This window comes from Peromyscus eremicus, chromosome X, assembly GCF_949786415.1.
Source record: "Peromyscus eremicus chromosome X, PerEre_H2_v1, whole genome shotgun sequence".
NCBI classification, from domain to species: domain Eukaryota; kingdom Metazoa; phylum Chordata; class Mammalia; order Rodentia; family Cricetidae; genus Peromyscus; species Peromyscus eremicus.
Genome location: NC_081439.1, coordinates 26,549,142 through 26,577,091, shown reverse-complemented (window position 1 = coordinate 26,577,091; position 27,950 = coordinate 26,549,142). Strand labels below are relative to the sequence as shown.

General features: G+C 42.2%; 1 protein-coding gene and 1 non-coding gene across 2 annotated transcripts in view; both read right to left on the bottom strand.

The window, feature by feature from the left end:
- Positions 1 to 1,095: 1,095 nt before the first annotated feature.
- LOC131900361 (U6 spliceosomal RNA) lies at positions 1,096 to 1,200 on the bottom strand. The gene has a single exon (XR_009376243.1). It is a non-coding gene; the product is annotated as a U6 spliceosomal RNA (small nuclear RNA).
- A 10,155-nt stretch (positions 1,201 to 11,355) lies between these two features.
- Syap1 (synapse associated protein 1) overlaps positions 11,356 to 27,950 on the bottom strand; it is a 32,367-nt gene continuing 15,772 nt past the window's right edge. The window contains exons 5-9 of the mRNA XM_059250276.1: positions 24,299 to 24,438; positions 16,779 to 16,924; positions 14,145 to 14,203; positions 13,572 to 13,719; positions 11,356 to 11,570 (exon numbers count right to left, since the gene is read on the bottom strand). Coding sequence (XP_059106259.1) covers positions 11,443 to 11,570; positions 13,572 to 13,719; positions 14,145 to 14,203; positions 16,779 to 16,924; positions 24,299 to 24,438 — 621 coding nt within the window. The 3' untranslated portion in view covers positions 11,356 to 11,442. The remainder of the gene's footprint in view (positions 11,571 to 13,571; positions 13,720 to 14,144; positions 14,204 to 16,778; positions 16,925 to 24,298; positions 24,439 to 27,950) is intronic.

Sequence of the window (27,950 nt, the reverse complement as noted above, 5' to 3'; positions counted from 1 at the left end):
CCAGGGCAGCCAGGGCTACTAAGAGACCTTGTCTTAAAAAAGTCACACTCTGGGGCTGAAGAGATGGCTCAGCGGTTAAGAGCACTGACTGCTCTTCCAGAGGACCCAGGTTCAATTCCCAGTACCCACATGGTAGCTCACAACTGTCTGTAATTCCAGTTCGAGAGGACCCAATATCCATGGCAAAACACCAATGTACATAAAATAAAAATAAATTAATTAAAAAAAAAAGTCACACTCTATTTTCTGTATTGGGCCTTTCCCTGGTAGACCAGCCTCAGCCATACCATGGAGCAGTAGCTTTAATAGGAAAGGCAATGAATGACTCAGCTCTCTATTTACACAATCAATTGAGTTTTAAATTAAAAGCTGTAGGCTTCCTTTAATGTATGATGTGGACATTTGGCTGGAAAGTGTGCTGCAAGCATCTTGTCCGTTTCTCTTCACCCTCAGTGGGCTTGGAGGAGAAGCTACCTGCCAGTTGTTTCCAGAGTTCTTTGAATATTCCCAACCCCTCGGGTCCTATAGATCATTTGAGTTTGGCCAAAGGTTTCTGGGACAGGAGACAAGTTTGAGCTGGGGCTGTTATGAACAGTGGCGGGCATTGTTTTCCTTGTTTTAGATAGCTATTAACTTCTCAACCTGATTTCCTAATTCTATATAATACAGAGCCCCCCTTTTTTTCTAAACATATACTATATAATTTTGAAAAGAACCATGCCCTTTTGAGACCATAACACGGGAGGCAGAAGCAGGTCTGATCTACATAGCAAGTTCCACTAGGGCTACAAAGTCAGACCCTGACTCAAAAAAAAAAAAAAGGTGGTACTGGGAATTGAACTCAGGGCAAGCCCCAGACTCCTTTTAAAAATGTATTTTTAGGGGCTGGAGAGATGGTGCAGTGGTTAAGAACAATTGTTGCTCTTGCAGAGGACTGGAGTTCAGTTCCCGGCACCCATATCAGGCAGCCCTCAACTAGCTGCAACTCCAGCTCCAGGGGACTTGGTGCCCTCTTTCTGGCCTCTGCAAGCACTGCACTCACATGCGCAAACCTGCATAGAGACACATATAAATAAAAATAAAAATCTTACTTTAAAAAATATGGATTGCTTCATGAATTTGTGTGTTACCTTTGTGCAGGGGCCATGCTAATATTCGCTGTATTGTTCCAATTTTTAGTTTAGTTTATGTGCTGCTAAAGCAAATACTCTTAATTTTAGACAGGCCCTGGTTGATTTTGAACGTCCTTTGTAGCCCAGGCTGCCTTTGAACTTGTAACCCTCTTGCCTATGCCTCCCAAGTTGCTGGGATTGCAGATGTGTACTACCTGGCATCATTCTGAATGCTTTTTCTTTTTACTAGCTATTTCACTTAGAGTTTATTAACTACACAGCTTAGTTTTGCCTGTGTTTGAAGTTTGTGTATGTGATGTCATTCTCTTTTCAAGTCCTACTTAACTCTGTGTGTGTGTGTGTGTGTGTGTGTGTGTGTGTGTGTGTGTGTGTCTGTCTGTCTGTCTGTCGAGAAAAGGTCAATGTGGCTCTGTCTTGGAACTCACTTGTAGACCAGGCTGGCCTTGAAATCACACAGATGTGCCACCACTCCAAGCACCATTTTTTAAAAATAGGGCTTTAGTGGTATATGCATGAAGTCCCAGCACTTGGGAGGCATAGGCAGGAGGATCACAAGTTTGAAGACAGTCTGGGCTACATAGAGTTTTTGAGGCCAGATTGGGCTATATGAGACTGTCTTAAAAAATCAAACCAAACAACACTGTGTGTAAATGTTTAGATGGTCTTTCTGTAATTCGAGTTGGCCTAGAATTACGTACCCCAGGGTGGCCTTCAATTTGAGGCAATCCTCCTGCCTCAGCCTACTGAGTCCTAGGATTATAGCCATGCTCCACCATGCCTAGCTCTGCCTAACATTATATTTATGAGACTCTTCAGCTCATTCCCATCACTGTATGCTGCTGTTTGCTCATACTTTTGACATCTCATTGAGGAATCACAAGTGTAATTATGATTCCATTCTACTGGTGATGGAGTTTGGGTTTGGATGCAGACTGAGGTCATTAGAACACCACTGTTATGAACATAGTTACACATGCCATTTAGTGTACCTGCCACTGATTTGTCTTTAACTTTACTAAGTAGTTATTTTCTTAGGTGATTATAGTGTTTTATATTCCCCGAGAGAGGAACTGTTGGTCCAAGAGAGGTACATAGTCAACTTTCCATTTAAAGACCTCCAGTATTGACTTTCCCAAAGAGAAATTCCCCAATCTCTATATTATCATCAGCAGAATATGAAACATTACCATTTCACATACTGAGTAACTTTAAAAATTACCTACATTGTGTGTAGTTTGTGTTCTGGTGTGCTTGTGGAGGGCAGAAGACAATTTGTGAAGGCTCTTCTCTTCTTCTACCGTGTGGGTCCTGATAATTGAACTCAGGTTGTCAGGCTTGGTGGCAGGTGCCTTTATCTTCTGAGCCATCTTATTGGCCCACTCAGTAACTTTTGCTATCTTCAGACTTGTATTTTTGACGATGGTGGGTGTGGAGTCCATCACTTAAAATATTTGCATACAATGCTATGGATGAGTCAACACTTGTTCAAATCACCATACTGGGATAGGCCTAATGGCTACTTTGCAATTTATTTTATAACTGAAGTGGTACTTGTTCTAGGAGTAGAAAAGCTACATTAAATGTTCACTACATTTCACTTTCCCATTTATATTACCTTACTAGCATTTGGAGACATTCAACAATTTTACTTTTTACTTCCCCAACTATAATAGTGGGGTTTTTTTTGGTGTGTGTGTTGTGTGTGTTGTGTGTGTGTAGGGAAGGGGGAGGTGCACATTCATGCCGAGTCTAGAATTCAACCTCAGGTGTCATTCCCCAGGCAACATTCACTTTGGTATTTGAGACAGGTTCTCTCATGTACTTGAAGCTGGCAAGGAGGCTAGGCTGCTGGCCAATGAGCCTCAGGGATCCTTCTGTCTTCATTTCCATGCTGGGGTTAAAAGAATGTGCCATCATGCCCAGCTTTTTCTTTTCTTTTCTTTTCTTTTTTTTTTTTTTGAGACAGGGCCTTATTATGTAACTCTAGCTGGTTGGAACTCACTATGTAGACTACGATGGCCTTGAACTCTTAGAGATCTGCCTGCCTCTGCCTCCTGAGTGCTAGAATTAAACTGGGCATATCCAGTTTATGCCCAGCTTTTTAATGTGGATTCTGGGTATTAAGTCCAGGTCCTCATGTTTGCAACTGAACTATTTCTCTGGACATAGTCTTCTTTTATTTGTTTAATTTATGTTTCTGAAAAGTTGGTTTCTCTTTTTCTTTCTTTTTTTTTTTTTTGGAGAAAGGGTCTCTCTATGTAGCTCTGGCTGTACTTGAAATCACTATGTAGACTAGGCTGACCTGGAACTCACAAGAGATCTGCTTGTTTCTGCCTTCTGAGTGCTGGGGGATTTTTTTAATTTGGAAACAATACATTGAACAGGCTCTCCTGTGGCCCAGATTAGAATAGAATTTACTACGTAGTCAAGGATCACCTTGAACTTCTGATCTTCTTGCCTCTACCTCCTGAATTCAGGGATACAGGTATGTGCCACCACACCCTGCTTGTTTGATGCTGGGTATTAAACCTAGAACTTCACACTTGCTAGGTAAGCACTCTACCAACTGAGCTACATCTCCGGCCCCCTCTCCCCCAACCTTTTTTTAAACAGGGTTTCCCTGTGTAAGGCAGGTTGCCTTGGAACTGGCTTTCCTCCTATCTTAGCCACATGTCTTACTTAGGGTTTTTATTGCCGTGAAGAGGCAACATGACCACAGCAACTCTTAAAAAGGAATGAATAGAATTAGGGCTGGCTTACAATTCAGAGGTTTAGTTTATTATCATCATGATGGAAAGTATGGTGGTATGCAGGCAGACATGGTGCTGGAGAAGGAGCTGAGAGTTCTATATCTAGATCCTGTTGTAGAATATTAGTTTAAGGTGTGTTACTTTTGTTTATGTTGCATTTGTTTAACTCTGTGAAGTGGTGTTACTGTGCCTATCTAAAACACCTGATGGTTTAATAAAGAACTGAATGGCCAATAGCAAGGCAGGAGAAAGGATAGGTGGGGCTGGCAGGCAGAGAGAATATGTAGAAGGAGAAATCTGGGAGAAGAAAAGATCAAGGAATGAGAGAGGAAGGAGGAGGACATCAGGGGTCAGCCATCCAGCTACATAACCAGCAATGGAGTAATAAAGAAAGGTATACAGGAATAGAAAAAGAAAAAGCCCAGAGGCAAAAGACAGACAAGTTAATTTAAGAAAAGCTGGCAAGAAACAAGCCAAGCTAAGGCCAGGCATTCATAATTAAGAATAAGCCTCTGTGTGTGATTTATTTGGGAACTGGGTGGTAGGCCTCCCAAAAGAGTGAAAAACAACAACAGGATCCAAAGGAAGCAGGAAGAGTGTTACACTGGGCCTAACTTGAGTATTTGAAACCTCACAGCCCATCCCCAATGACACATTTCCTCCAACAAGCCCACACCAATTCCAATATAGTAATAATAGTACCATTCCCTATGAGCCTATGTAGGACATTTTCATTCAAACCACCACACCACCTAAGTGCTAGATTATTTACAGGCATTGCTACCTCACCCAGACCTCTAAGGCTTGTGTTTTTTTCCTACTCTTACCCTTGTCAAAAGTAGAGATGGCTCAGTGGTTAAGAGCACTTGCTGCTCTTACAGAGGACTGAGGTTTGGTTCCCAGAACCCACATGGCAGCTCACAACCATCTGTAACTCCGGTTCCAGAGCATTCAATGCCCTCTTCTGGCTTTCTTGGACACTAGGCACACATGTGGTGCAGACATACAGGAAGGCAAAACACTCACAGAAAATTATTTCAGGCAAGCCTGGGTTAAAGAGTTAAATCCTGTCTAAAAAGAAAAATATTTCTTAAAAAAAATCAAAATGATACATGTAGTTATTTTTAGAAGTCAAATTACACAAGGATTTTAAAACAGATCTCGTAACCTGCCTTCCCTGGAATTCCCAGTTTCTTGGAGTCATTTCAGCCATTAGCTTCTGTGTCTCATAGTACTCATTCTTGGCTTTCCCCCTGAGATTGCAGCAGAGTCAGCAAGCGGCCTACCCCAACATCATGTAGCTGTCAAAGTGTAGGGGCAGAAGCAGTATGCCTTCAGAATTCCTGAGCCTTTCCAAGCTTCAGAAGCACAGAAAATCTTGCTGCTGCAGCTGGCTGTTTTCATCATTGGGTTTATACTTTCTCTTCTTCCCTTACTGCCATTTATTGCAGGTTTGTAAGTGGAGATAAATGCATATGCTTAGCTTTATATTTAGAAGTAGAAAGATTGCCTGGCATTAGTTTTCTAATAACAGTATTGCAAAATCAACCTCTCCTTTAAAAATGCAACTATGTTTATGTTTGTGGTAGTCATTCCTATGTGGGTGACTGAGGAGTCCAGCAGAGTGTGTTGGATTGCCTGGAACTAGACTTCTAGGTGGTTGTGAGCTGCCCAACTTGGGTGCTGGGAACCAAACTTGTGTTCTCTGGAAGAGCAGCAAACGTTCTGAACTGCTGAGCTTTCTCTCCAATCCCCACCCCTAGCCCACCTTTTGGGTTGTGAGCCTAGGCTTTAATGGCTGAGCCATCTCTCCAGCCCTCACCCTAGTTTTTTTAAATATGGTTTCTGGGATCTGAACTCAGATCCTTTCATGGCTCTTACCATTGAATCATCTTTTTAGCCCCAACAAACTCACATTGAAAATAGAATCAGGTGTGCATAGGGGAATCAAGGGGAACAAGGGGGGGGGGTTGGGCATGAATTTGAAGAGACATTGTATACATACATTTAATTACCAAAGGAAAAAAGTCTAAAACAAAAAGAAGTGCCATCCATTGTATGAAATGTTTTAGTGGCTTTGGGGATTGAACCCAGCACCTTGCACATGCTAGGCAAGTACCCTACTATTGACTTAGATCCTTTGCCTCAGAGGCCTCTTAAAATAGGCCATTTTATGTGTTGAATGGACCTTAGGAACCATGTAATCCAACCAATTCATTTGATTGATATAGGGGACACTAGTATCCTGTCCAAGGGTGTCTCTTGTCTTATCACTCAAGACTTTACTTAGCCCATGTTCTATCCTGGTTGCCCACAGAAATGATTTATGGAGTTTTTAAAATGTGGACCTTCAGGACTATAGATGGGTCCAGTTTCTTTGGTACTTCTGCAGAGGGCTCTGGAAGCTAATAGTGCCTGACTCCCCAGGTGGTTTCTATTGTACAGCCACCAAGCATGACTACCTGCTTCTAGACTCACTGGCTTATTCCTTATTTTGTTTTCTGAGACAGGGTCTCTACACAGCCCTGGCTGTCATGAAACTTACTATGTAGACCAGATTGTCTCTGTCTCCTGAGGGCTGGGATTAAAGGCATGTGCCACCACACTTGACTTACATTTATTTGTAAAATTAATTTGTGTGCATGTGTGTGTATGCACATGTGTGCATGCATGTACCACAGCATGTGTCTTGAGGGCAGAGGACAACTTGGAGTCATTTCTCATTTTACCACCTGGGTCCCAGGGTTCAGACTTGGAGACAAGTGCCTTTATCCTCTGAGCCATCTCTCCAATCCCCACATAAACATACACACATTTGTTTGTTTTGGTTTTTGAGATAGTCTTATTAAATAGTTCTGGCTGGCCTGGAACTCACTATGTACAGTAGGCTACCTTCAAACTTAGAGATCTGCTTGCCTCTGCCTCCAAGTGCTAGAATTAAAGGTGTGCCCTACCATGTCAGATTCAAGTTTTTAAAAAGTATGATGGTTTGAAAGAAAATGATCCCCAAAGAGAATGGCACTATTAGGAGGTATGGCCTTGATGGAAGAAGTGTGTCACTGTGGGAGTGGGCTTTGAGGTCTCTTTTGCTCAAGCTTCCTTCAGTATGACTATCAGTCAACTTCCGGTTGGCCTCGGAGTCAGGATGTAGAACTCAGCTCCAGCACCACGGCTGCCTGCTCCCTGCCATGATAATGGACTGAACCTCTGAAACTGTGAGCTCTCTCAATTAAATGTTTTTATTTATATGAGTTGCCGTGGTCATGGTGTCTCTTCACAACAATAAAAACATAAGTAAGACAAAAACTGAAAAACAAATTTGTTTAAAAAAACAATCCTCAGGGGGCTGGAGAGATGGCTCAGAGGTTAAGAGCACTGCTTGCTCTTCCAAAGGTCCTGAGTTCAATTCCCAGCAACCACATGGTGGCTCACAACCATCTATAATGAGATCTGGTGCCCTCTTCTGTATATATAATAAATAAATAAATCTAAAAAAAAACAATCCTCAGGGTCTGGTGAGATGGCTCACTAGATGAAAGTGAGTGCTGTGAAGTTTGATCCCTGGACCCCACATAAAGATAGAAGGTGAGAACTAAGTCCTGAAAGTTATTCTCTGATCCCCATAAATGTAGAATGGTACTCGTATGTACAGTAATAATAAAACATTTTAAAAATCCTCAGGGCCTCACAAATGCTAGGCAAGAACTTTACTGCTGAATTATGCCTCCAGTCCAGTAATATTTGATCACAGAAAATCATCAGCTTATAATAATACATCTTAAATCAATGTGCATATAGATGCAATGGTTGCTTTGTCTCTGGAGATGAGCTTTCCTAGTTTAATTTTCTAGTTTTTATTTATTTTTTTTTAAATAATTTAACTTTATTTTATGTGCATTGGTATGACAGTGTCAGATCTCTAGGGACTGGAGTTAGACAGTTGTGAGCTGTCATGTGGGTGCTGGGAATTCAACCTAGGTCTTCTGGAAGAGCAGTCAGTGCTCTTAACCAATGAGCCATCTCTCCAGCCCTACTTTTTGGGTTTTTAAGATAAGGTTTCTCTGTGTAGCCATGGCTGTCCTGGAACTTGCTCTATGGACCAGGCTGGCCTCGAACTCACAGAGAAATGCCTGCCTCTGCCTCCTGAATGCTGGGATTAAAGGTATGTACCATCAAGGCCCAGCTTAACTTTTTTAAAAAAAAATTATCATTGGGGCAGGAGAGAGATGAATACTGATTTTGCAGAGAACTCAAGTTTAGCTTCCAGCACCCATGTCAGGCAGCTTACTGCCTTTTTTAACTCCAGCTCCAGGCAATCTGATATGTTCTTTGGCCTCCAGGGGTACCTGCACTCATGTGCATGCATACACACACACACACACACACACACACACACACACACACACACACACACACACATTATTGTGTGTATGCCTGCATGTGTATGGACATGTTCACCATGGTGAGTATGTGGAGGTCAGAGAACAACTTTTGGCAGTTGGTCCATTCTGTCCAGCATGGTTTCTGGTGGGCTCAGGCTTGTGTGGCAAGTGCTTTTATCCAACAAGCCAACTCATCTGCTTAAGTTCAACTTCTTGAAAGTTAACAACCGAGATTTCCCACTTCATAAGGGAATTTCCATTTGTTTCTATTTTGAAATTTTCACGTTAGGGTTTCATGTAGCCCAGGCTGGCCTTGAGTTCACTGTAAAGTTATAGCTACTCTGAACCTGATTTTTCTGCTTCTACCTTCCATGTACTGAGATTACAGGCAAATACCACCATGCCCAGGCTCATTCTTCTTCCTTCTCTAACATCTTTGCTTCTTTGTGTTTATTCAACAGTAAGATTTTTTTTTCAAGACAGGGTTTGTCTGTGTAGTTTTGGTGCCTGTCCTGGATCTCACTCTGTAGCACAGGCTGGCCTTGAACTCACAGAGATTTGCCTGGCTCTGCCTCCCAAGTGCTGGGATTAATGGCGTGTGCCACGACTGCCCAGCAACAGTAAGAATTTTAGTGTAAGCCAGGTATAATGGTGCATCTTTTCTCCCATTATTTGGAAGGCAAAGGCAAGAAGATCTCTATGAGTTTGATACTAGCTGGAGATACATCATGAGACCTTGTCTTTAAAAAACCCCAAACTAAGCTGGGTATGGTGGTATACCTTTACTCCCAGCACTCAGGAAGCAAAGGCAAACAGTTCTCTGTGAGTTCAAAGCCAGCCTGATCTCTATAGTGATACTCTGTCTCAAAAAACCCAATATATACATGTGCATGTATTAAGAATAAGGCATTATCATGCTTACATCTAGGATTCTTAGCTGCTCAAAAATCATTTCAATATATTCCTTTTCTCTATCAAATTAACAAAATATCAGTCAGAGGCAGAAGCAGAGATAGGAGGATCACTTTAAGTTTGAGGCCAACCCGATCTACAGTAAATTCCAGGCCAAGCAGAAGTACAGAAGACCCTACCTCCAACCATACTAAACCCCAAATGAACACTTTTTACTTTAGTAGAGTGGTTTCTGATGTTGTATGTGGAAATCCTTTCATATTGGGTCAATGGCTTCATAGAATACTCAAGTTTATTGCTAAAAGGAAGTGACATGAGATGAGGCAGTCTGGTTCATTTTATCAGTGTATATCTCAAAAGATAAACATTGAGAGTAATGCTTATATCCATTCTTGGTTCTCTCACTGACCACCTACACCAGCGGACCATAGACTAGTTTTTATGGGTAGAAGAATATAAACACGTACAATTTTCTTATAAAGAAATGTCTTGATTTTATTCCCCCTTATGAAATAAAGGCGCTGTGAAAATACAAAAGGTGAATGCTAGTTAGTTTTCTAACATTAAATCACCTTGCTCTTAAAATGATCACATTCTATGAACAGATGTCTGCTGGCATAGCAGAATACAAGAAGGATTAATTAGCAATTTCTAGAAGTTATACTCCAAGGAAGATCATTCTATAAAGGCTAATCATTTAAGACATTTATACATAGTGACCATTACCATGAGAACAAACCTTAAGCTAAATAGGCTTCTTGAAGGTTATTAATACAAAAAGAACTGAAGGTCCCAGTTCCTACAAAAAGTCTGATGTTGAATTTGTAGTATACATAACAAAACAGAATGAAAAGGTTCTAGGGGAAAGTAAAACTTTTTTAAAAACAAATCTACCTTGCTTTTTTAGCTGGAGTTGGAACCCAGGGCATTGTGAATGACAGGCAAGTATTGTTAGATTTTCTTTTACTCTAGCCCCACATTGGGTGCCACAATGTTTTGTTTTTTTTTTGTTTTTTTGGTTTTTCGAGACAGGGTTTCTCTGTGTAGCTTTGCGCCTTTACTGGAACTCACTTGGTAGTCCAGGCTGGCCTCGAACTCACAGAGAGAGATCCGCCTGGCTCTGCCTCCCGAGTGCTGGGATTAAAGGCGTGCGCCACCACCGCCCGGCGGGTGCCACAATGTTGTTTGTTTTTGCTCTTTGACTCTTTTGGGGGTACACCACCCAGCTCCAAATAAAACACACACAGAGGCTTATTCTTAATTATAAATGCCCAGCTTTAGCTTGGCTTGTTTCTAGCCAGCTTTTCTTAAATTATCCTGTCTACCTTTTGCCTCAGGGCTTTTATCTTTCTCTATTCCTGTATACCTTTTCTTTCCTTCTTACTCTATGTCTGGCTGTTACGTCCTCCTCCTTCCTCTCTTGTTCCCTATCTTTCTTCTTGCTCCTCCCAGAATTCTCCTTTTATTTATTCTCTCTGCCTGCCAGCCCTGCCTATCCGTTCTCTTGTCTTTCTATTGGCTGTACAGTTCTTTATTAGACCATCAGATGTTTTAGACAGGCAAAGTAACACAGCTTCACAGAGTAAAACAAATGCAACATAAAATAACGCAGCACATCTTTGCATCATTAAACAAATGTTCCAGAGCATAAACAAATGTAATACACCTTAAAGTAATATTCTACAACAGGTAAGTGCCCACCACATCCCTAGTCCTGCACAGTGTTTCTTAACATCGAATTGGGTGATGTTTATGTCATTCAAGTGAATTTAATTATCTCAGCTTTTGGCTTTCAGACAGAATTTTAGAAAATATCTGGCAAGAAAATAGTTTTGAAAGTGCTTTCTCTTGCATTCTTTGGTATAATTTGGTCATTCTGATAGTAATTAAGCCATTAAGTAAGTACTTTAACCATGTAACAACAAAAAGGCAATGAGTATATATGCTTAGAAAATCATGGCTAAAGAAAAATGTTGCCAACCTTGTGGAAAACAAACTCTAGTATTTTACTTGTGTTTCTGTGGCATAGCTAGCTCTGCTGCCTATAACAACATTGTTAATTTGATTTATATGAAATGTTACATACAATATCCTGTTATTTTTGATTATTACAACAGGTGTTCTGCATACTTTATAAGAGGCAAGTTTTAGCTTGAAAAAGAATAATTTCAAATTGCATAAAGTTAATTATTTATTTTTTTGTGCCTTCTGATTCAGCGAGCGTCAAAATGTAATGTCAGCACAATGTTAAGAATTGGTTTGGGACTAATTTTCCTCCTGCAGCATCTTTTCAATTTCTTTATCCCAGTTTTCATCTCGCTTCTCAGACTCTGCTACCACTTCATACTCCTGAAGCTCCTGTTGTAGTTCCTTTTCCCAATCGGCAGAATCTTCTACAGAAAACAAAGGGAGAGGCAAAGAAAGGTGCTCTTTGAACTTGTAATACTTGTGGTAACAATTCATTCAACTGTAATACTTGACACAAGGCCTAGCCATTTTTTTCTTTGTAGTACCAGGCATGGGAACCTAGGGCCTCAGACATTGCTAGGCAAGCACTCTACTATTAAGCTACATTTCCCGCCCCCATTTCCTCCTCATTTTAAAACTTGTGTGTGTGTGTGTTTATGTGTGTAAGCACAGGTATACAAGTGTCACAAGGTTATGTGTGGAGGTCAGAGGATATTTTCCAGGATTTCGTTCTTTCTTCCTACCATGTGGGTCCTAAGAATCTAACTCAGGTCATCAGGCTTGGCAGTGAGCATGGTTACCTGCTGAGCCATCTCTCTGGCCCTTGTCTTTGAGACAGAGCATCGTGTATCCCAGGCTAGCCTCCAACACAATACTGGCTGAGGAATGATCCTGAATTTCTAATCCTCCTGCTTCTACTACCTTAGTGTTGAGATTACAGGTGTAGCCACCATGCCCAGTTTTATCATGTGCCTGGTATTGAACACAGCACCTTGAATTCAGTATGCAGAAGCTAAGGCAGATATTGCAGAGTGTTATAAAAATAAAACAAAACATGGCTATTTAAAAAGGAAGGTGAGACAGCATGGTGGAATACCTGTAATCCCAGTACTCAGGAGGTGGAGAGGCAGGAGGTCAAGGCCAACAGGCTACACAGGTGCTAAGTAAGCATTCTACCAACTGAGCCACGCTAAAGCCCTGTTTTGTATTTTGGGAGTAGGGTCTTTGATGTAATCCAGACTGACCTGGCCCTTTGAATGTAGCTTAGGCAATCCTTTCCCTACCTCCCAAGTGCTGAGATTACATGTGTGCACTGCCACATCTGCTCTATATTGATATTATTATCCTTATAATAATCCTTGGACAAGATCTCACTACTATCCATACCTTAGAGATGTGTGGAAACAGAGACTTAAGAGGGATTATGCAACTTGCTCAAAACAGGGCTCTTGACAGAGACAAACCCATAGACTCCACAGCCTGTGCTTAACCACTATACCAGAAAAGATCCAGTCTCTCCAGATAGTGGCAACAGACACCAGCATCCAAAGCCAGGTGATCTCTCCCAGAAGCCTGGTCTCTGTGGAACTTACCTAGAGTTCTCATATCAGTCCTCTACACTAAGATTTAGAGCTGAACCCTTCCACTCACACACTCATTTTACCTGTGTGTCTGTGCACACACTTATTGAAAGTATGTGGAAGATAAGGCAGATACTGTAGAGTGTTAGAAAAAAATGAGTAAACAAAACATGGCCATTAAAAAAGGTGAGGCAGCATGGTGCGTTACCTGTAATCTCAGCACACAGTGAGGTGGAGAGACAAGAGGTCAAGGCCAGCAGACTGGACAGGGAGACTGAAACTAATCTGGGCTACATGAGAACCTGTCTCAAACAACACAAAGCTAGGGTTGGGGATAAGTGAGGCATAGCAAACCTGCCTAGTATATGCAAAGCCCTGGGTTCAATCCCCACCACTGTATAAAACGTAAAGCTACAATTCATTTTCAGGTTGTTTTTGAGACAGATATCACTATAATGCTCTGGCTGGCCTGGAACTAACCATATAACTCAGGATGGCTTCAAAATCATATCAGCTCTGCCTTACCTTTCTAAGTGCTAGGATTAGAGGGGTGTATACTACCACGCCTAGTTTGTTGACTGGCTTCATTATTTTTCTGAGACAGGGTTTCATGTGGTCAAGACTGTCCTCAAACTTCTGATCTTTCTGTCTCTACCTCCCGAATACTGGGATTACAAGTATGCATCACCATGTATGGTTTTGTATAGTGCTGGGGACTGAACTCAGGGCCTCATGCAGGCTAGGTGAGCACTCTACCACCTGAGTTACATCCCCAGCCTCTGTCTACCGACTTTAAAATGAGATTGGAATTAGGAAAAAAGAACAAAGCCACTGTGTGTGTGTTACCTTCTAGTGCAATTGTTTCCACTTGCTTTTTATCAAGTACAAGTTGCTCCATTTCTTTTCTTAAATCCTCCTGATTTAAGTTGCAGGCATCGAAGGCGTCACTGACAAACTCAGAAACCCCCGGGCTGGTAGAGATTTCCTCCTCATCCTGAAATGCAACCAAAGAGCTCTTGGAATGGATTCTAAGTGACACCTATGTCTCATAATTTAACACAGCCTCATTTTTTTTGTTCTTCTCTGCTAGCTGTAAGACAATGCTTCTGCTCTCCAACCTTCTAACTGGCAGTTGCTTGGTAACAGAGTGAGTTACCACCTGAGGCTATTATTCTCCCTCACTGTTTAGATCACTCAAACCATTTTCTCTGATTCCTGATGAGCACATCTAGAATTATTTATGCCAGGAAATCACCTCAGCTCTCAGCTATAGGCCCTTGACTATTCAAGTACTGGACTCCTCATCTTGCAGACATAAGACTGACACTCTCAAGCAGTTTTAAATGGTATCAGAGATAGTTAACCCAGTAACTTCATTTTCAGACATCATTTACTAGGTATAACGTAAAACTGTATTACCTCTTGAGTTTTAAGCTGAGATTTGATTACGACAGGTGGTGTTTTGGGCCGTACTGCCTCTATGAAGTGAGAATAAAAGAGACAATAATTGCTTGATTTACTTCTGAATGCATATCATAAGAACAGCTAAAATATCCACAGATATGATATTAAATCATTTTCAGAAATGAGCTTTTATTGTATATTTTTAGCTCCCTTGAAGTTATGATATGACATAGCCAGGCACAACCATGTGAACCTCCTACTTTGAGTGTCCTTTTGTTTTTATCTATTTAGACATAGGATCTCATTATGTAGCCCTGACTACCCTGGAACTCACAGAGATCCACATGCCTCTGTCTCTTGAGTGCTGGGATTAAATATGTGCACCACCATGCCAGGCAGGCATGTCATTTTAAATCCGCAACCATATTCAATATCCTTATATGGAATTTCCATTAAGAATTATCTTTGGACTTCAGTGTAAGCAAAATTGATTCTCTGTTTTCTTTTAGGATACTAAGAATGAAGCTATTTATCAAGCTTCCTTGAAGCTGTTACCAACCTGGTTAGAAAGCACAAAGGAAAATACAATGCCTCATCTTAGCATTCTGCTGGTTATCCTATAAAGATTTAATTGTCTGTGTGTGGCTGAGTGTGGGTATGTGTACCTGCATGTGGTGTCTTCAGAGGTCAAAAGAGGGTGTTGAATCCCTGGCGCTGGAGTTACAGGCAATGTGAGCTGACTAATGTGGGTGTTGGGGACTGAACTTGAATCCTCTGTAAGAGCAACACTCACTCTTAACTGCTGAGCCATCTCTCCACCCCTTCTGCTCTTCATTGTATTAACCATGCTGACAGTCTTTATTGAATTACTTTTAAGTCCATTTTGTTAAACAGGCAGTCTTTGGGAAAATGGCTTTCTTTTTTTTTTTTTTGGCAGTGCTGGGTATTGAACATATTATTATCTGCACATATGCTAGGTAAGTGCTCTACCACTGAGCTATATTCCCAGCCCAGCACTTCCCAATAACATTAATATAAGGAAGCCAGGAATGGTAGCCCATGCCTGTAATCTTAGCATTTCAGGGGCAGAGAAGGAGGATGGCTTAGGAGTTCAACACTAGCTGGGTTTACACAGTGAAACCCTGTTTCAAAAAGCTATCCTCTAAAAACAAACAAACAAACAAAAAAACCAACCATAATTTAAGGATATGCTAAAGAACGAAAGTTTGCTGGGATTCATACCTGTATGCAACTTGACCTTGAGTGTAGTTTCAGAGCCTCTCCTAGTAGTCTGTACAACCTGTGTCTTATGACATACTTAGCTAAAATTCCACAAACTAAATTGCTCCACTTATCAGATGATTCTATTGGTAATTAGAACATATCTATATACATAGCAGGCACTCATAAAAAATGGAAAAAAAAATAGAAGGGCTCTGGATATAGCTCAGTAGAGTTCCTGCTTAGTATGTGCAAGGCACTCGGATCCATTCTAATGCCATAAAATAAATATATAAAATATTATACAATCTATCTATTTATCTATCTATCTATCTATCTATCTATCTATCTATCTATCTATCTATCTATTTACTTTTGAGACAGGGTCTTACTATATATGCCAGGTCAGTCTGGAATTCCAAGATGGCCTCAAACTCAGAGATCTGACTGCCTCTGCCTTCAGGGATTAAAGGTGCTTGCAATCACGCCCAGCTTTATTTTTATTTATGTCTGAGTACCCATGGAAGTCAGAAAAGGGTGTCAGATCCCCTGCAACTGGAGGTATAAGGGACTGTAAGCCATCCATGTGGGTGCTGGGAACTGAATCTGGGTCCTTTGGAAGAGCAGGAAGTGCTCTTAATTGCCAAGTCAACTCTTCAACCCTATATTAATATCACAGTTCATCAAATAGTTGCTTATATTATAAAACTTGTTCCCTAGCAAACAGGGGTAATACATCACAGGAGAAAAGTGCCAAATGTTTAATAGCTTAGCTCAGAGCTAGATACTTGTTATTGGACTAGAATAAGAGCTACTATACTCTACAACTGTAAGTCCTAAGGAAATTGGGACAAATAGAAGTCTGAGAAACAGCTGGCCTTGGTAGCGCATGCCTGTAACCCTAGCACTTGAGATGTGTAGGCAGGAGGATCAGGAGCTCAAGGCCAGCCTGGACTACACGAGACCCCCCAAACAAAACAAAACCCCAATGGGCAAGAAAAGAGAAGTAGAGAAGAAGATTGCTGTTCAAGAGTAATAAAAAGCAAAAAGAAGCCTGTTGGTGGTAGTGTACACCTTTAGTCCCAGCACTCGGTATGCAGAGGCAGGTGGTTCTCTGAGTTCAAGGCCTGCCTGGTCTACAGAGCAAGTTCCAGAACAGCCAGGGCTATGCAGAGAAAGCCTGTCTTGAAAAAACAAACAAAAAAGAACCAAGAATGAGATAGCAAAAGAACATTTGGGGAAGACACATGTAAGCTGGGTCAGGAAGGGCAGCAAAGAAAATTTCCCTTAAAAAGAAATTTTTTCTGTACAGAGATGTCAACATTTTTGATGCATACAAGATGACAAGAGCTCATTAGCATCTCTAAGCAGGAATATTTTACATCAATTCTTTTCTTCCAGAATGATCTCTTTTCCCCCGGAATGTACCTGTCAGTGGCAAATCATCTTCTCTGCTGCTTTTCTCTTCCTTCCCAGAGGCTTGCTGCTGGGCGGCCAGTGCTGTGAGTTGGGCCGACTGCTTAATCAGGGAGATGCGGTAAAAGTAGTTCCTCCAGAATACTTCTTCCTTTACACTTTGATAGACAGTGACATGTGGGAGGGCACACAGGTTAGTATAGCAAAGCCTACAGTGGACCGTTATTTATTTGCCTCTGGGGAGGTAGGGTTTCCTGTGTGCCAGGCAAGCCAGCACTCTACTACCAAGCTAAAGCTCCAGCCCCTGAGCGCTTTCCATCCTTGTGAAGGCCAAAGGAAATGGTCATTTGCTTTACAAGCGAAAGCTAAATAACAGGGTAAGCTGAACTATATTCTCCACAGCAGCAAGAGATGAGTTATATAACGCTCATAAACTATCAGTATTTCTTGGTGCTTTTATTTATTTTTTCTTTTGTTTGTTTTTGTTTTTCAAGACAGGGTTTCTCTGTGTAGCTTTGGAGCCTATCCTGGAACTCACTCTGTAGACCAGGCTAGCCTCGAACTCACAGAGATCCACCTGGCTCTGCCTCCCGAGTGCTGGGATTAAAGGTATGTATGTACCACCACTACCTGGCTTGCTTTTATTTATCTTATTAATTTTATTCTATGTGTACAGGTGTTTTGCCTGCATGTATATCTGTGCACAACACATGTGCAAGGCCCATGGAGGCCAAAAGAGGGCATTGGATCCCCCTGGAAGTAGAGTTACAGACTGTTGTGAGCTACCATGTAGATGCTAGAAATTGAATCTGGGTTGTCTGGAAGGGCAGACAGTGTTCTTGACTGCTGAGCCATCTCTAATCCCTTTTTAAAAATTATGTTTATATGTGCATGCTGCAGGATCCATAGGACAACTTTCAGGAGTTCACTTTTTCTGCCATGTGGGGCTTGAACTCATGTGGTTTGGCAGCCTTTACCTGCTGAACTATATCAGTGGCCCCCTATTTCCTAGTATTTTATTATATAGATTTGATCCTTGACAGAAGGAAACAAGGCATTAGTGTGTGGCAGTGTGACTAACCAGGGGGACTATGAGTCCTTTCCTGTTTTCTAAAGGATTATATGCTTTTAGGCAGTGGGAAGAAACCATTGTGGATGTTGTTCTTTTTTGTTTTCTACTTTTCATGTGTTTGTACATGTGGGTATATATGTCTGAACGTGTGTGAGCACATATATACACGTGTATGTGGAAGATCAATCTTGAATATGGGAAATCATCCTCAACCGTTCTTCTACTTTATTATGTATTGAGGTAGGATTGATACAGCCGGTCTAGATATGGATAGTCTGTCTGGTCAGCTGGCTCCAGGATCCCGTGTCTTCTTTTCAAGGCTGGGCCACACCCACCTGGCATCTACGTGGATTCTGAGCATTTGAATTCTAGTCCTCGAGATTGCCAGGCAAGTGTTTAACTGATGAGCCATCTCCCCAGCCCTTGCTTGTTTAAGATTGAGTCTCATGTATCACAGACTGGCCTCAAACTCATTACATAGCTAAGGTTGACCTTGAACTCTTGATCCTCTTGCCTCCATCACTCAAGTGCTACAATTACAGGTATTTGATACCACACCTGGCTTGATGTTATTCCTTAGGAAATACACCAGCTGGCAGCTTGCTAAAGTAGCTAGAAACTAGTAGAAACAGAATGAGAGATGGTTATAACAGCTTTGGGTGTTGGGCAGAATTGGGGATAGAGCCCAGGGCTTTGTAAAAACTAGGCAAGCACTCTACTACCAAATTACACCCACAACTACCTGGGAGATGGTTGATAAAGACAAGTTCTATTCAACCTGAGAACTGACAGTGGTCCTCAAACTTGGTTGCATATTGGACTTGCCTGGTTTAAGGCATTGGTGCCAAGTGGAGTATGGTGGGTACACACAATAGGTGGCCTAGAAAGGGCAGTAAGAACCAAGCAGAAAGAGAGTGGTGTCTGAGTGAGGGACGAAGGGGAATCAGAAATGAGAGCTTAGTGACATGCAGGGGATTGAAAAAATAAAAACATTAAAGGTCACAGAACCAGGCTTCTCACTGCCAGAGCAGGGAATTACAAACACAGCAGAAGAAAATGAGAATGATCTTTATTGGAAGGTATCCCTGTGAATACAGTATTCATTCCACGGAGACACAGATGAGCATGTGTATACCTCCTAGCTGCATCCTCTCCTGGTGAGAAGTAACACCCTAATGGTGCTCAGTTCTTGCTTTCTAAATGTCATTTTCTGAAAACCATCATTATATTTAATTAATATATGCTAATAAGGACGAATAAAATTTCATTTTTCACTAAAAGGTGCCAATACTTTCTGAATAAATGGTGGATCCCAGGGTTAGAGAAAGGTAAAAATGAGCTTGGAGCTTGGTGTGGTGGCGCATGCCTTTAATCCCAGCACTCAGGAGGCAGAGGCTGGTGATCTCTGAGTTTGAGGCTAGCCTGGTCTATGTAGAGAGTTTCAGGACAACCAGGGATACAGGATACATAATGTGACCCTGTCTCAAACAAAACCACCACCAAAGGATACAGATTAAGTTTTGCTGGGCTCCCAGCTGTCAAAGTGATGATGATTTGAGCATCAAAATAACAACATATTATAACCCACTGCATCAAATGCATGAGACTATATGGATATAAAGAATATATGGAAAATATATTCCATATATATACAAGAATATATGGAAAATTTGATGATGAATAGAATGAAGTTTCAAAGTTCCATCAGGTAAAGGTACTTGTCATATAAACCTGGTGACCTGAATTTGATTCCCAGAACCCATGTAAAGGTGGAAGGAGAGAATTAACTCCATAAAATTATTCTCTAACCTCAAAACTGAAGCCAAGACACTTGTACTCACATACACACACTGAGCATGCACATGCACACGCACGCGCGTGCGCGCACACACACACACACACACACACACACACACACACACACACACACACACTAAATGAATTACAAATGGTCTTTGTATTGCATTCAAATCTAACTTTTCATTGTTTCAAAATAATTTTTAAAAACTGATGACTGTTCTCTCAAATTATAATCTCTAGTTTGGAAGACAAACCTAAACTGAATCAAGGGTGCACATTTGGGGATGGAGCTCATTTGGTAGTGCTTGCTTAGCCTGGCAGGCACAAAGCCCTGGGTTCTAACCCCAGCACCATATAAGCCAGACATGGTGGCCTAAGTCTGTAATCCCAGAATTTCAGGGTGAAGGCAGGGAAATCAGACGTTCAAGGTCATCCTCCATTATATATAGCATTCCAGACCAGTATGGAATACATGAGAACCTTTTGCCAACCAACCACATAAAAACAAAAACAAGCCATCATAAACAAATATGGAGCTTCTAAGACTTTTCTTCTCTGAGTGTCCTTCTGATCATCTTGGATAATCTTTCTGAAACAACGGTCACTATCTAGGGACACTTTAGAGATTGAAGGACTGGCCTTATATTTTGAAATGTCCATTAGTATGTCAGCACTTCCTTACGGCAGCCTGAACCCAGCCAGTGCCCTGCTGCTGCGTCACAGATACACTTTGAAGCCCTCTGATAGCAGGGGAGAAACTATCAGTCTTTTCCAGCCACAGGCTGACATACGCCCAGTGTTCTCATAGGGTGTCCACAGGCTTCTAATGCCTCAAATGCAACACAAAAGCACAATAGATTCGTGTTTGGGAGCTACAGCTGTGCCCAGTAGGTTTCTTTATCAGAGGACCTTTTGGAACCTTTACAATGTCATCTGGAGTGTGATTCTTCCCCCAGAGGGTGATGCACAAGTTTTCTGCAATGTGCCTGCCTCTTACATCAAGAGGGAGGGAGTCTGGCAAAGACAGACATCCAAATGGTTGTTTTTGTTCATCAACAGAGCAAACAGAGCCCATGAGTCACCACGGAGACATTAGTACACCCAAGGTTCATTCATGTGAGATGTTTCACAGAGCTCAGAAATAAAAGGCCTTGAAGATACTTAGGCAGCCCACTTCCTCACAACTTTTTCCCTCGAGACAGAGTTTCACTTGGCCTGTAACACAAGCTTTGCCTGGAACTTACTATATAGCCTAGACTGGCCTCAAACTAGTAGCAGTCTTCTCGTCTCAGCCTCATAAATGCTCAGATTATAGGTATGTGTTAGCACACTTAGCTGCAATTTCACTTTTGCCTGGCTCTGATGTTTTGACTTAAGAGCCTGGGACTTACAAGATAAACAGGCCCAATTAGTTCTCCCAAGTCTCAGTTTCTTTCTACCATGTAGCCCCGAGGACTTAACTCAGGTCCTCACTCTTGGCAACAAGTGCCTTTACCCACTGAACCATCTCACCAGCTCAAGCTAGATTTTTTTAAATAAATTATTTTATTTGAGCCAGGCGGTGGTGGCACACACCTTTAATCCCAGCACTCGGGAGGCAGAGGCAGGCGAATCTCTTGAGTTTGAGGCCAGCCTGGTCTATAGAGTGAGTTCCAGGACAACCAGAGCTACACAGAGAAACCCTGTCTCGAAAAAAATTTTATTTGAATGGGTACTTTGCCTGCATGTATGTTTGTGTAGCATGTATATGTCTGTGCCCACAGAAGCCAGAAGGCATGAAATCCCCTGGAATTAGTTACAGATGGTTCTAAGTCACCATGTGGGTACAGGGAATCAAACCTGGGTCCCCTGGAAGCACAGTTAGTGCTCCTAACCACTGAGTTATCTTTCTAGTCCCCAAAGCTAGACTTTTTATAGGGCTGGTCTCCAACTCTCTATCTTCAGCCTCTTGAGTATTAGGATAATAGGGGTGCCACACCATGCCCAGTTACAAATAATTCTTGTGACCATCCTTTAAAACAATAAGTCAATTCCTAGGGTTTTGTGAACATATGCAGTAGAGGAGTAGATGGTACATTTCTTTATATCCTCAACTATAAAGAGCTATTTTAGCTACAGTCTAAAGATAAAATTTGTAATGTGATTTTTAGCTATATTTTATATACTTTTCTTTTGGAAGAGAGATGTAAAACTGTAGAAATTGATCTTAGCACTTAGATTGTGGAGTAAGTTGGAGGAAGGAGGATCAAAAGTTCAGAGTCATCCTTGACTGATTCCATAGCAAGATTGAAGGCAGCCTGGTATATAGAAAAACAAGTCTGAAAAGAAAGGATGATTGTGATGACTCATGCCTCCATCTCAGCACCTAGCACATGGGAGAATGAAGCAGGAGGTCCCTGAAAGATTGAGGCTGGCTAGCCTGGTCAATAACACAGTCTCAGGCCGGCCAGGATAACTTGGTAAGACTGTCTTGAGTGGTACGTGCTTGTAAACCCAGCTTTTGGGAGGTGAAGGTAGGAGATCAGGCATTCATGGTCATCTTCAGCTACATATGGTGTCTGAGGCCAATTTGGGTCATATGAAAGCCTGTCTCAAAAACAAAAACAAAACAAAGCCAAACAACAATAAAAAGGAATTTGCCACCAGTATTTTGCTAGTTATGGAGAGAAGAGTTTTACTATAGAGGAAAACACAAAGAAAAGGTTCTATATAACTGTCTTCCCGAGACTAGAAGAACTTTGCCAAAGTAGTAGTCTCATATAGACAAAAGACCCAAGCTGTCATATGGTCCCAAGGACTACGAAATGTTTGTCAAAATCCCTATGTGGTCAGCTAAACATTGCATAATGAACATGAGCTCATGTATAGTCCCTCTGAAAACACCCTAGAAATCACAAAAGAGGAACTGCATAGATAAATCCTATAGACAGTGGAAGCTGAAAAGTCAACAGGCAAACAAAAATGTACTGTGTGGAGTTGTGCTACCCATGTGATGGGTGGCCAGCAAGAAGCAGGCCTGCAGACAGGTCCTGGAACAAATGCCGCAGGTGCCTGTGAGGAGTGGAGAGATGGCTCTGTTCTCTCCCAGATTGCCCTGCCCTTCCCATGAGCTAGATCCTAACAGTTTCCTATGTGGGGTACAGGCTCGCCTGGTACAATTGAGACTGGGGCTATGATGCCATACTAAAGCTACAGGGCACAGCCTGCACACAGGTTGGTGTCAGGCCAGGCCCTTCTTGTGTTGCCTGCAGCTGGCCAGGAGGTTGAAGAGTCCTCTAGCAGGGAAGCTACCTACTTACAGCTAGTTAAGTCTCTCCAGCCATAGAAGCCCATCAGTACAGCATCATTATTGCAAAAGACAAGGGAGGGGAGCCTGCAACCAGAAGGCAGAGTCCCAGAAAGTTTCTGAGGAAAGTGCACAGAAAGACATTTTGAGAGAACTATAAATTGTACCCCTCTGGGAACAGGAAGATTTTGCAACCATGAAAAAAGAATAAGAGCATTCTAAAAAGGGGACTGTCATAAAGTAAGGAAAAATGCCAGCTTTATTTGTTTGTTTTGATATTATGTTTTTGGACAGGGTCTCACTCTATAGCTTAGGCTGGCCTGGGACTCACTATATAAGCCAGACTGTCCTCAAACTCATAGTGATTCTTCTGCCTCAGCCTCCTGAGTACTGGGATAACAAGTCACAATGCCCGCCTTTATTTTGTTTAGAAACAGGGTTTCCCACTTATGACCCAGGCTGGCCTCTCACCATCCTCCTGCCTCTGCCTCCCAAGTGCTAGGATTATAGTCCTGAGCCAAGCTCTGTTTTTGAAATCTGACTTCAAAAAATATGAACAAAATAAAGAGCAGTGACAATCATAATCATCATAATAAAACCCAGGCCTGGTAGCTCAGGCCTGTAAACCTAGTTACTTGAGAGCCTGAAGCAGGAGGATTGAAATTTCAAGGCCTGCTGAGGATATGGAGTGACTTCAAGACCAGTTAGAAAGACCCTGTGTTAAAAAGTCAAAAAGAGGTCTGGGGATGTATTTCAGTGTTTAAACATTGCCTGGTGTGAGCCAGGTCCTAAATTCAGTTTCCAGTACTGCAAACACAACAACAAAAACCCTGCATCAGAGTCAGAGGTAGACAAAGCCGCAGGGATACTGCAGAAGGGAAGGCCGCCCTCTGCTGGCAGGCTGATGGCAAAGCCTCACGGACTACTGCTTGTGCTCGAGCTTAAAGGGTAACTGGGATTTTATTATTAGGGAAGGGCCTTTCTTTGGTGGAAGAAAAACCACAAGAAAGAACAGAACACAGCTGCTGCAAGCTGCTGCAGAGCCTGAATACAAAACACTGGATTTTTGGGAAAAGGCAAGGGGCCTTTACAGATCTGATTTTATCTGGGTCTGTGTGTCATTTCTGAAGGAAACATGTTCTACCTTAACTTGGCCAAAGAGCACATCTCCTTCCCATTCTGACTTTACCTGCCAAGTCTGCCCTCCCTTTCTATTTTGGGGCATGCTGCCAAGTACACAGGGTCTCTGAAGGGCTACAGGGCCTGTTTGGATGAACAGATAGCATCAAGAGGGTTCTGGCACTGTGCATATAACTAGAGCCCTTAGGAAACTGAAATCTCTGAGCAGTGTCTGACTAAGAACACGGTGCTTACAGTTTAGGAACAAGGGCAAATCTCATCTTGCTTAGTAGCTCATCTTCTTGGAGCATGACCAGGGCGACAGGGTACATCTGATCAAAATCAAAGTTAAACTGCACACCAGCTGGTGGGTCACGAAGGAAATTCCTCTTGTCCTGTGATGAAAAATGGAGGCAAAAATTGGTGGGGGGGAATCACAAAATGCAATTAATAGGTTATAATGTATCATGGATTTGATATACTTATTTTTTTTGAGACAGGGTTTCTCTATGTAGCCCTGGCTTTCCTGGAACTCACTCTGTAGACCAGGCTGGCCTCAAACTCAGAGGTCCACTTGTCATTACCTTCTGAGTGCTGGGATTAAAGGCGCGCACCACTGAATTTTTACCAAACCCTCAGTCACAAGGTCCACTGAGCTGCCACTGACTTGCTCACTTAAAAGAGAAAGAACAATCCATCCTTCCACGGTTTTTGTAACATTTACTTGGACAGAGGCTCCCAGGAGGCCAGACGGTTCACTCAATTGGTTGAAATCACATCATTAAAAATCATAGAAACGTGTTTATTTTTATTGGACACCTTTAGGTATGTGAAAGCTATTAGAAACATTCCAACTCAAGACCAAGCACAGTGCAGCAGGCCTATAATCCCACCAACTGCGAGGTAGAGGCCAGGGGATCAGGGCTTCAAAATTAGCATCATCTATATAGAGGTTTAGAAGTCAGCCTGGGCTACATGAGACCCTGTCTCAAAAAGACAAGAAACTGGGCTGGTGAGATGGCTCAGTGGGTAAAGGTGTTTGCCACCATGCCTGATGACCTGAGTTTGATCCCTAGGATCTACAGAGTGGAAAGAAGGAAGCAGATGGGGCTGGAGAGATGGCTCAGTGGTAAACAGCACTGGCTGCTCTTCCAGAGGACCTGGGTTCAATTTCCAGAACCCACATGGTGGCTCATAATATCTATAACTCCAGTTCTAGAGCACCTGACAGCTTCTTCCAGCTTCCTCAGGCACTACATGTAAGTGGTGCATGTACATAGAGGCAAAACACCTGTACATATAAAATAAAAATTAAAAACCAAAAATTAAGCAACAGAAAAAACAACAAAACCACCACCACCAAACATTTGAGAAAAGCATGGAATGAAGAATCCCAGAACTAAGAGCTAGGTATGGGATCGAATGCCTGTAATCCCTGTACTTGGAAGGCAGAAGCAGGAGGCTTAGAAATTTAAGGCCAGCCTCTGCTGCAGAATGAATCCAAGGCCATCCTGTGCTATCCTAGTAAGTTTAGAACTAAATTTGCCCGCCTCAAAACAAAAACTCAACAAAGTAAAACAACACAACACAACACAACACAGAATCCTCCTAGTTACAGACAACTTCTGGTTCAATGTAACACTCTTCTGCACCTATCTCTCCAATATACCTGGTGTCTCTGCAAGTGTGGTAGCTAATCCTGACTACATCTGGAATCAACTAAACCCAAGCTTCTAGGCACTGCTGTGAGGAATTTTTTTAATCACATTATTAGGAAGACCCACCCCCAAATCTGGCAGCTCACATAAAAGGACACAGGAGGAAACCTTGCTTTTTGCCTGCTTGCCCTCACTCTCTATGGCAAATTCATCTATCCTATTGCTGTAGCTGGTATTAAATCCAACTTCTTCAGGATTCCAGTGCAGACTGAAGACCAGCAGCTATATTCAGGAACCTTCTGGGACTGCAGCGCCAGACAGGAACTGCAGAGAGATCCAGCCTTGTGGACTGGACAACTAACAGATTCTCAGCTTTCCGTTGTGAGACAGCTGTTGGACTATCTGAACCACATCCTGAGAGCCAATCTAATCTACTTTTAATATGTATATTCACTCTGTCAGTTCTGTGCCTTTAGAGAATCCTGACTAGTACAGCAGGTAAGATTTCACATAAACAGGAAGGCAAGTAGTCCATACATTGTGATTAGCTAGCACTATTTTTTTTTAAAAAGATCTTGTTTGATACATAAGGCATTTTCACTTTTCAAAAACCTTTTTTTGGGGCCTGGAGAGATAGCTCAGTGGTTAAGAGCACTGGCTGCTCTTCCAGAGGTCCCGAGTTCAATTCCTGGCAACCACAAGGTGGCTCACAGCCATCTATAATGAGATCTGGATCTGGTGCCCTCTTCTGGCCTGCAGGGATACATGCAAACAGAGCACTCATACCTAAAAAGATACATACATTAAAAAAAACTCTTTTTTCTCTTTTTAAAAAAGTTTTTATGTGTACAGGTGGATTACCAACATCTATGTCTGTGCACCACATGCATACCTGCTGACTGCAGAAGTCAGAAGAGGGTGTAAGATCCTGAGACTGAGAGTTACTACTGATGGTTGTGAGCAGCCCTGTGGGTGCTGGGAATCAAACTGGGTCCTCTGAAGAAGCAGCCAGTGCTCTTAACCACTGAGCCAACTTTCCAGTCCCAATTTTTTGTTTTAAAGACAGTCTCCAATAGCAAATCTAGCCTTAAATTCTCTCCCTATTGGAGGATAACCTTGAACTCTAATCCTCCTGCCTCCACCTCCTGACTGCTGGGATGACAAACATGAAAGCTGACTTGCCTTTTTCATTCAAGGTCATGAACAACTTTCTAGCTCTGAGGGCTAAATCAAATGAGCACTAACTTACCATAACTTACTAAACCAGACCTGTTTCCATAGTCATTTAAATAGTTTCTAGCCTTTTGGAAAGAATTCTGAAAGCCAGGTATAATGGCACACATCTGTCATCCCAGCACTTGGGAGGCTAAAGCTGGAGGATTGCCTAGAGTTTGAGACCAGCCTGGGCTATATACTGAGTTCCAGAATAAGATGCTATCTCTAAAAAAGGAGAGTTTTTTTTTTTTTTTTGGTTTTTCGAGACAGGGTTTCTCTGTGTAGCTTTGCGCCTTTCCTGAAACTCACTTGGTAGCCCAGGCCGGCCTCGAACTCACAGAGATCCGCCTGGCTCTGCCTCCCGAGTGCTGGGATTAAAGGCGTGCGCCACCACCGCCCGGCTAAAAGGAGAGTTTTTATTCCTTTGTAAAGTGATCTTTCAATTTTATTTATCATCATTAGTGTGTTGGGGAGGTAGAGGCACATACCCTGTGACACAGCTTGTATGCAGAGGTGAGAGGACAACTTTGTATATTTGGTTCTCTCTCCCATCTTTTATGTGAGTCCAAGGGATTGGACTCAGGTCACCAGGCTTGTGAGGCAAGAGTTTTCTTTACTCACTAAGCCATCTTACTGGCCCATAAAATGCTATCTTTTGAAGAAATTCCCATAAGTGGAGTTTCTGGTCCATGAGTACAATTATTTCAATGACTATTGTCCAGGCTTTCCTGTGGAGGAGGTAAAAGCCAAGAAGACTCAACTTTTTACCAGAAAAAAAAAATAGAAGTGGGGGTGCTGCTGGGTGTGGTGGCGCACGCCTTTAATCCCAGCACTTGGGAGGCAGAGGCAGGCGGATCTCTGTGAGTTCAAGGCCAGCCTGGTCTACAGAGCGAGATCCAGGAAAGGCGCAAAGCTACACAGAGAAACCCTGTCTCAACCCCCCCCCCAAAAAAAGAAGCGGGGGTGCTGGTGGTGTAGCTCAGTGATAATAAACACATAAATAGTACACAAGGCCCTGAATTCAATCCCTAGTG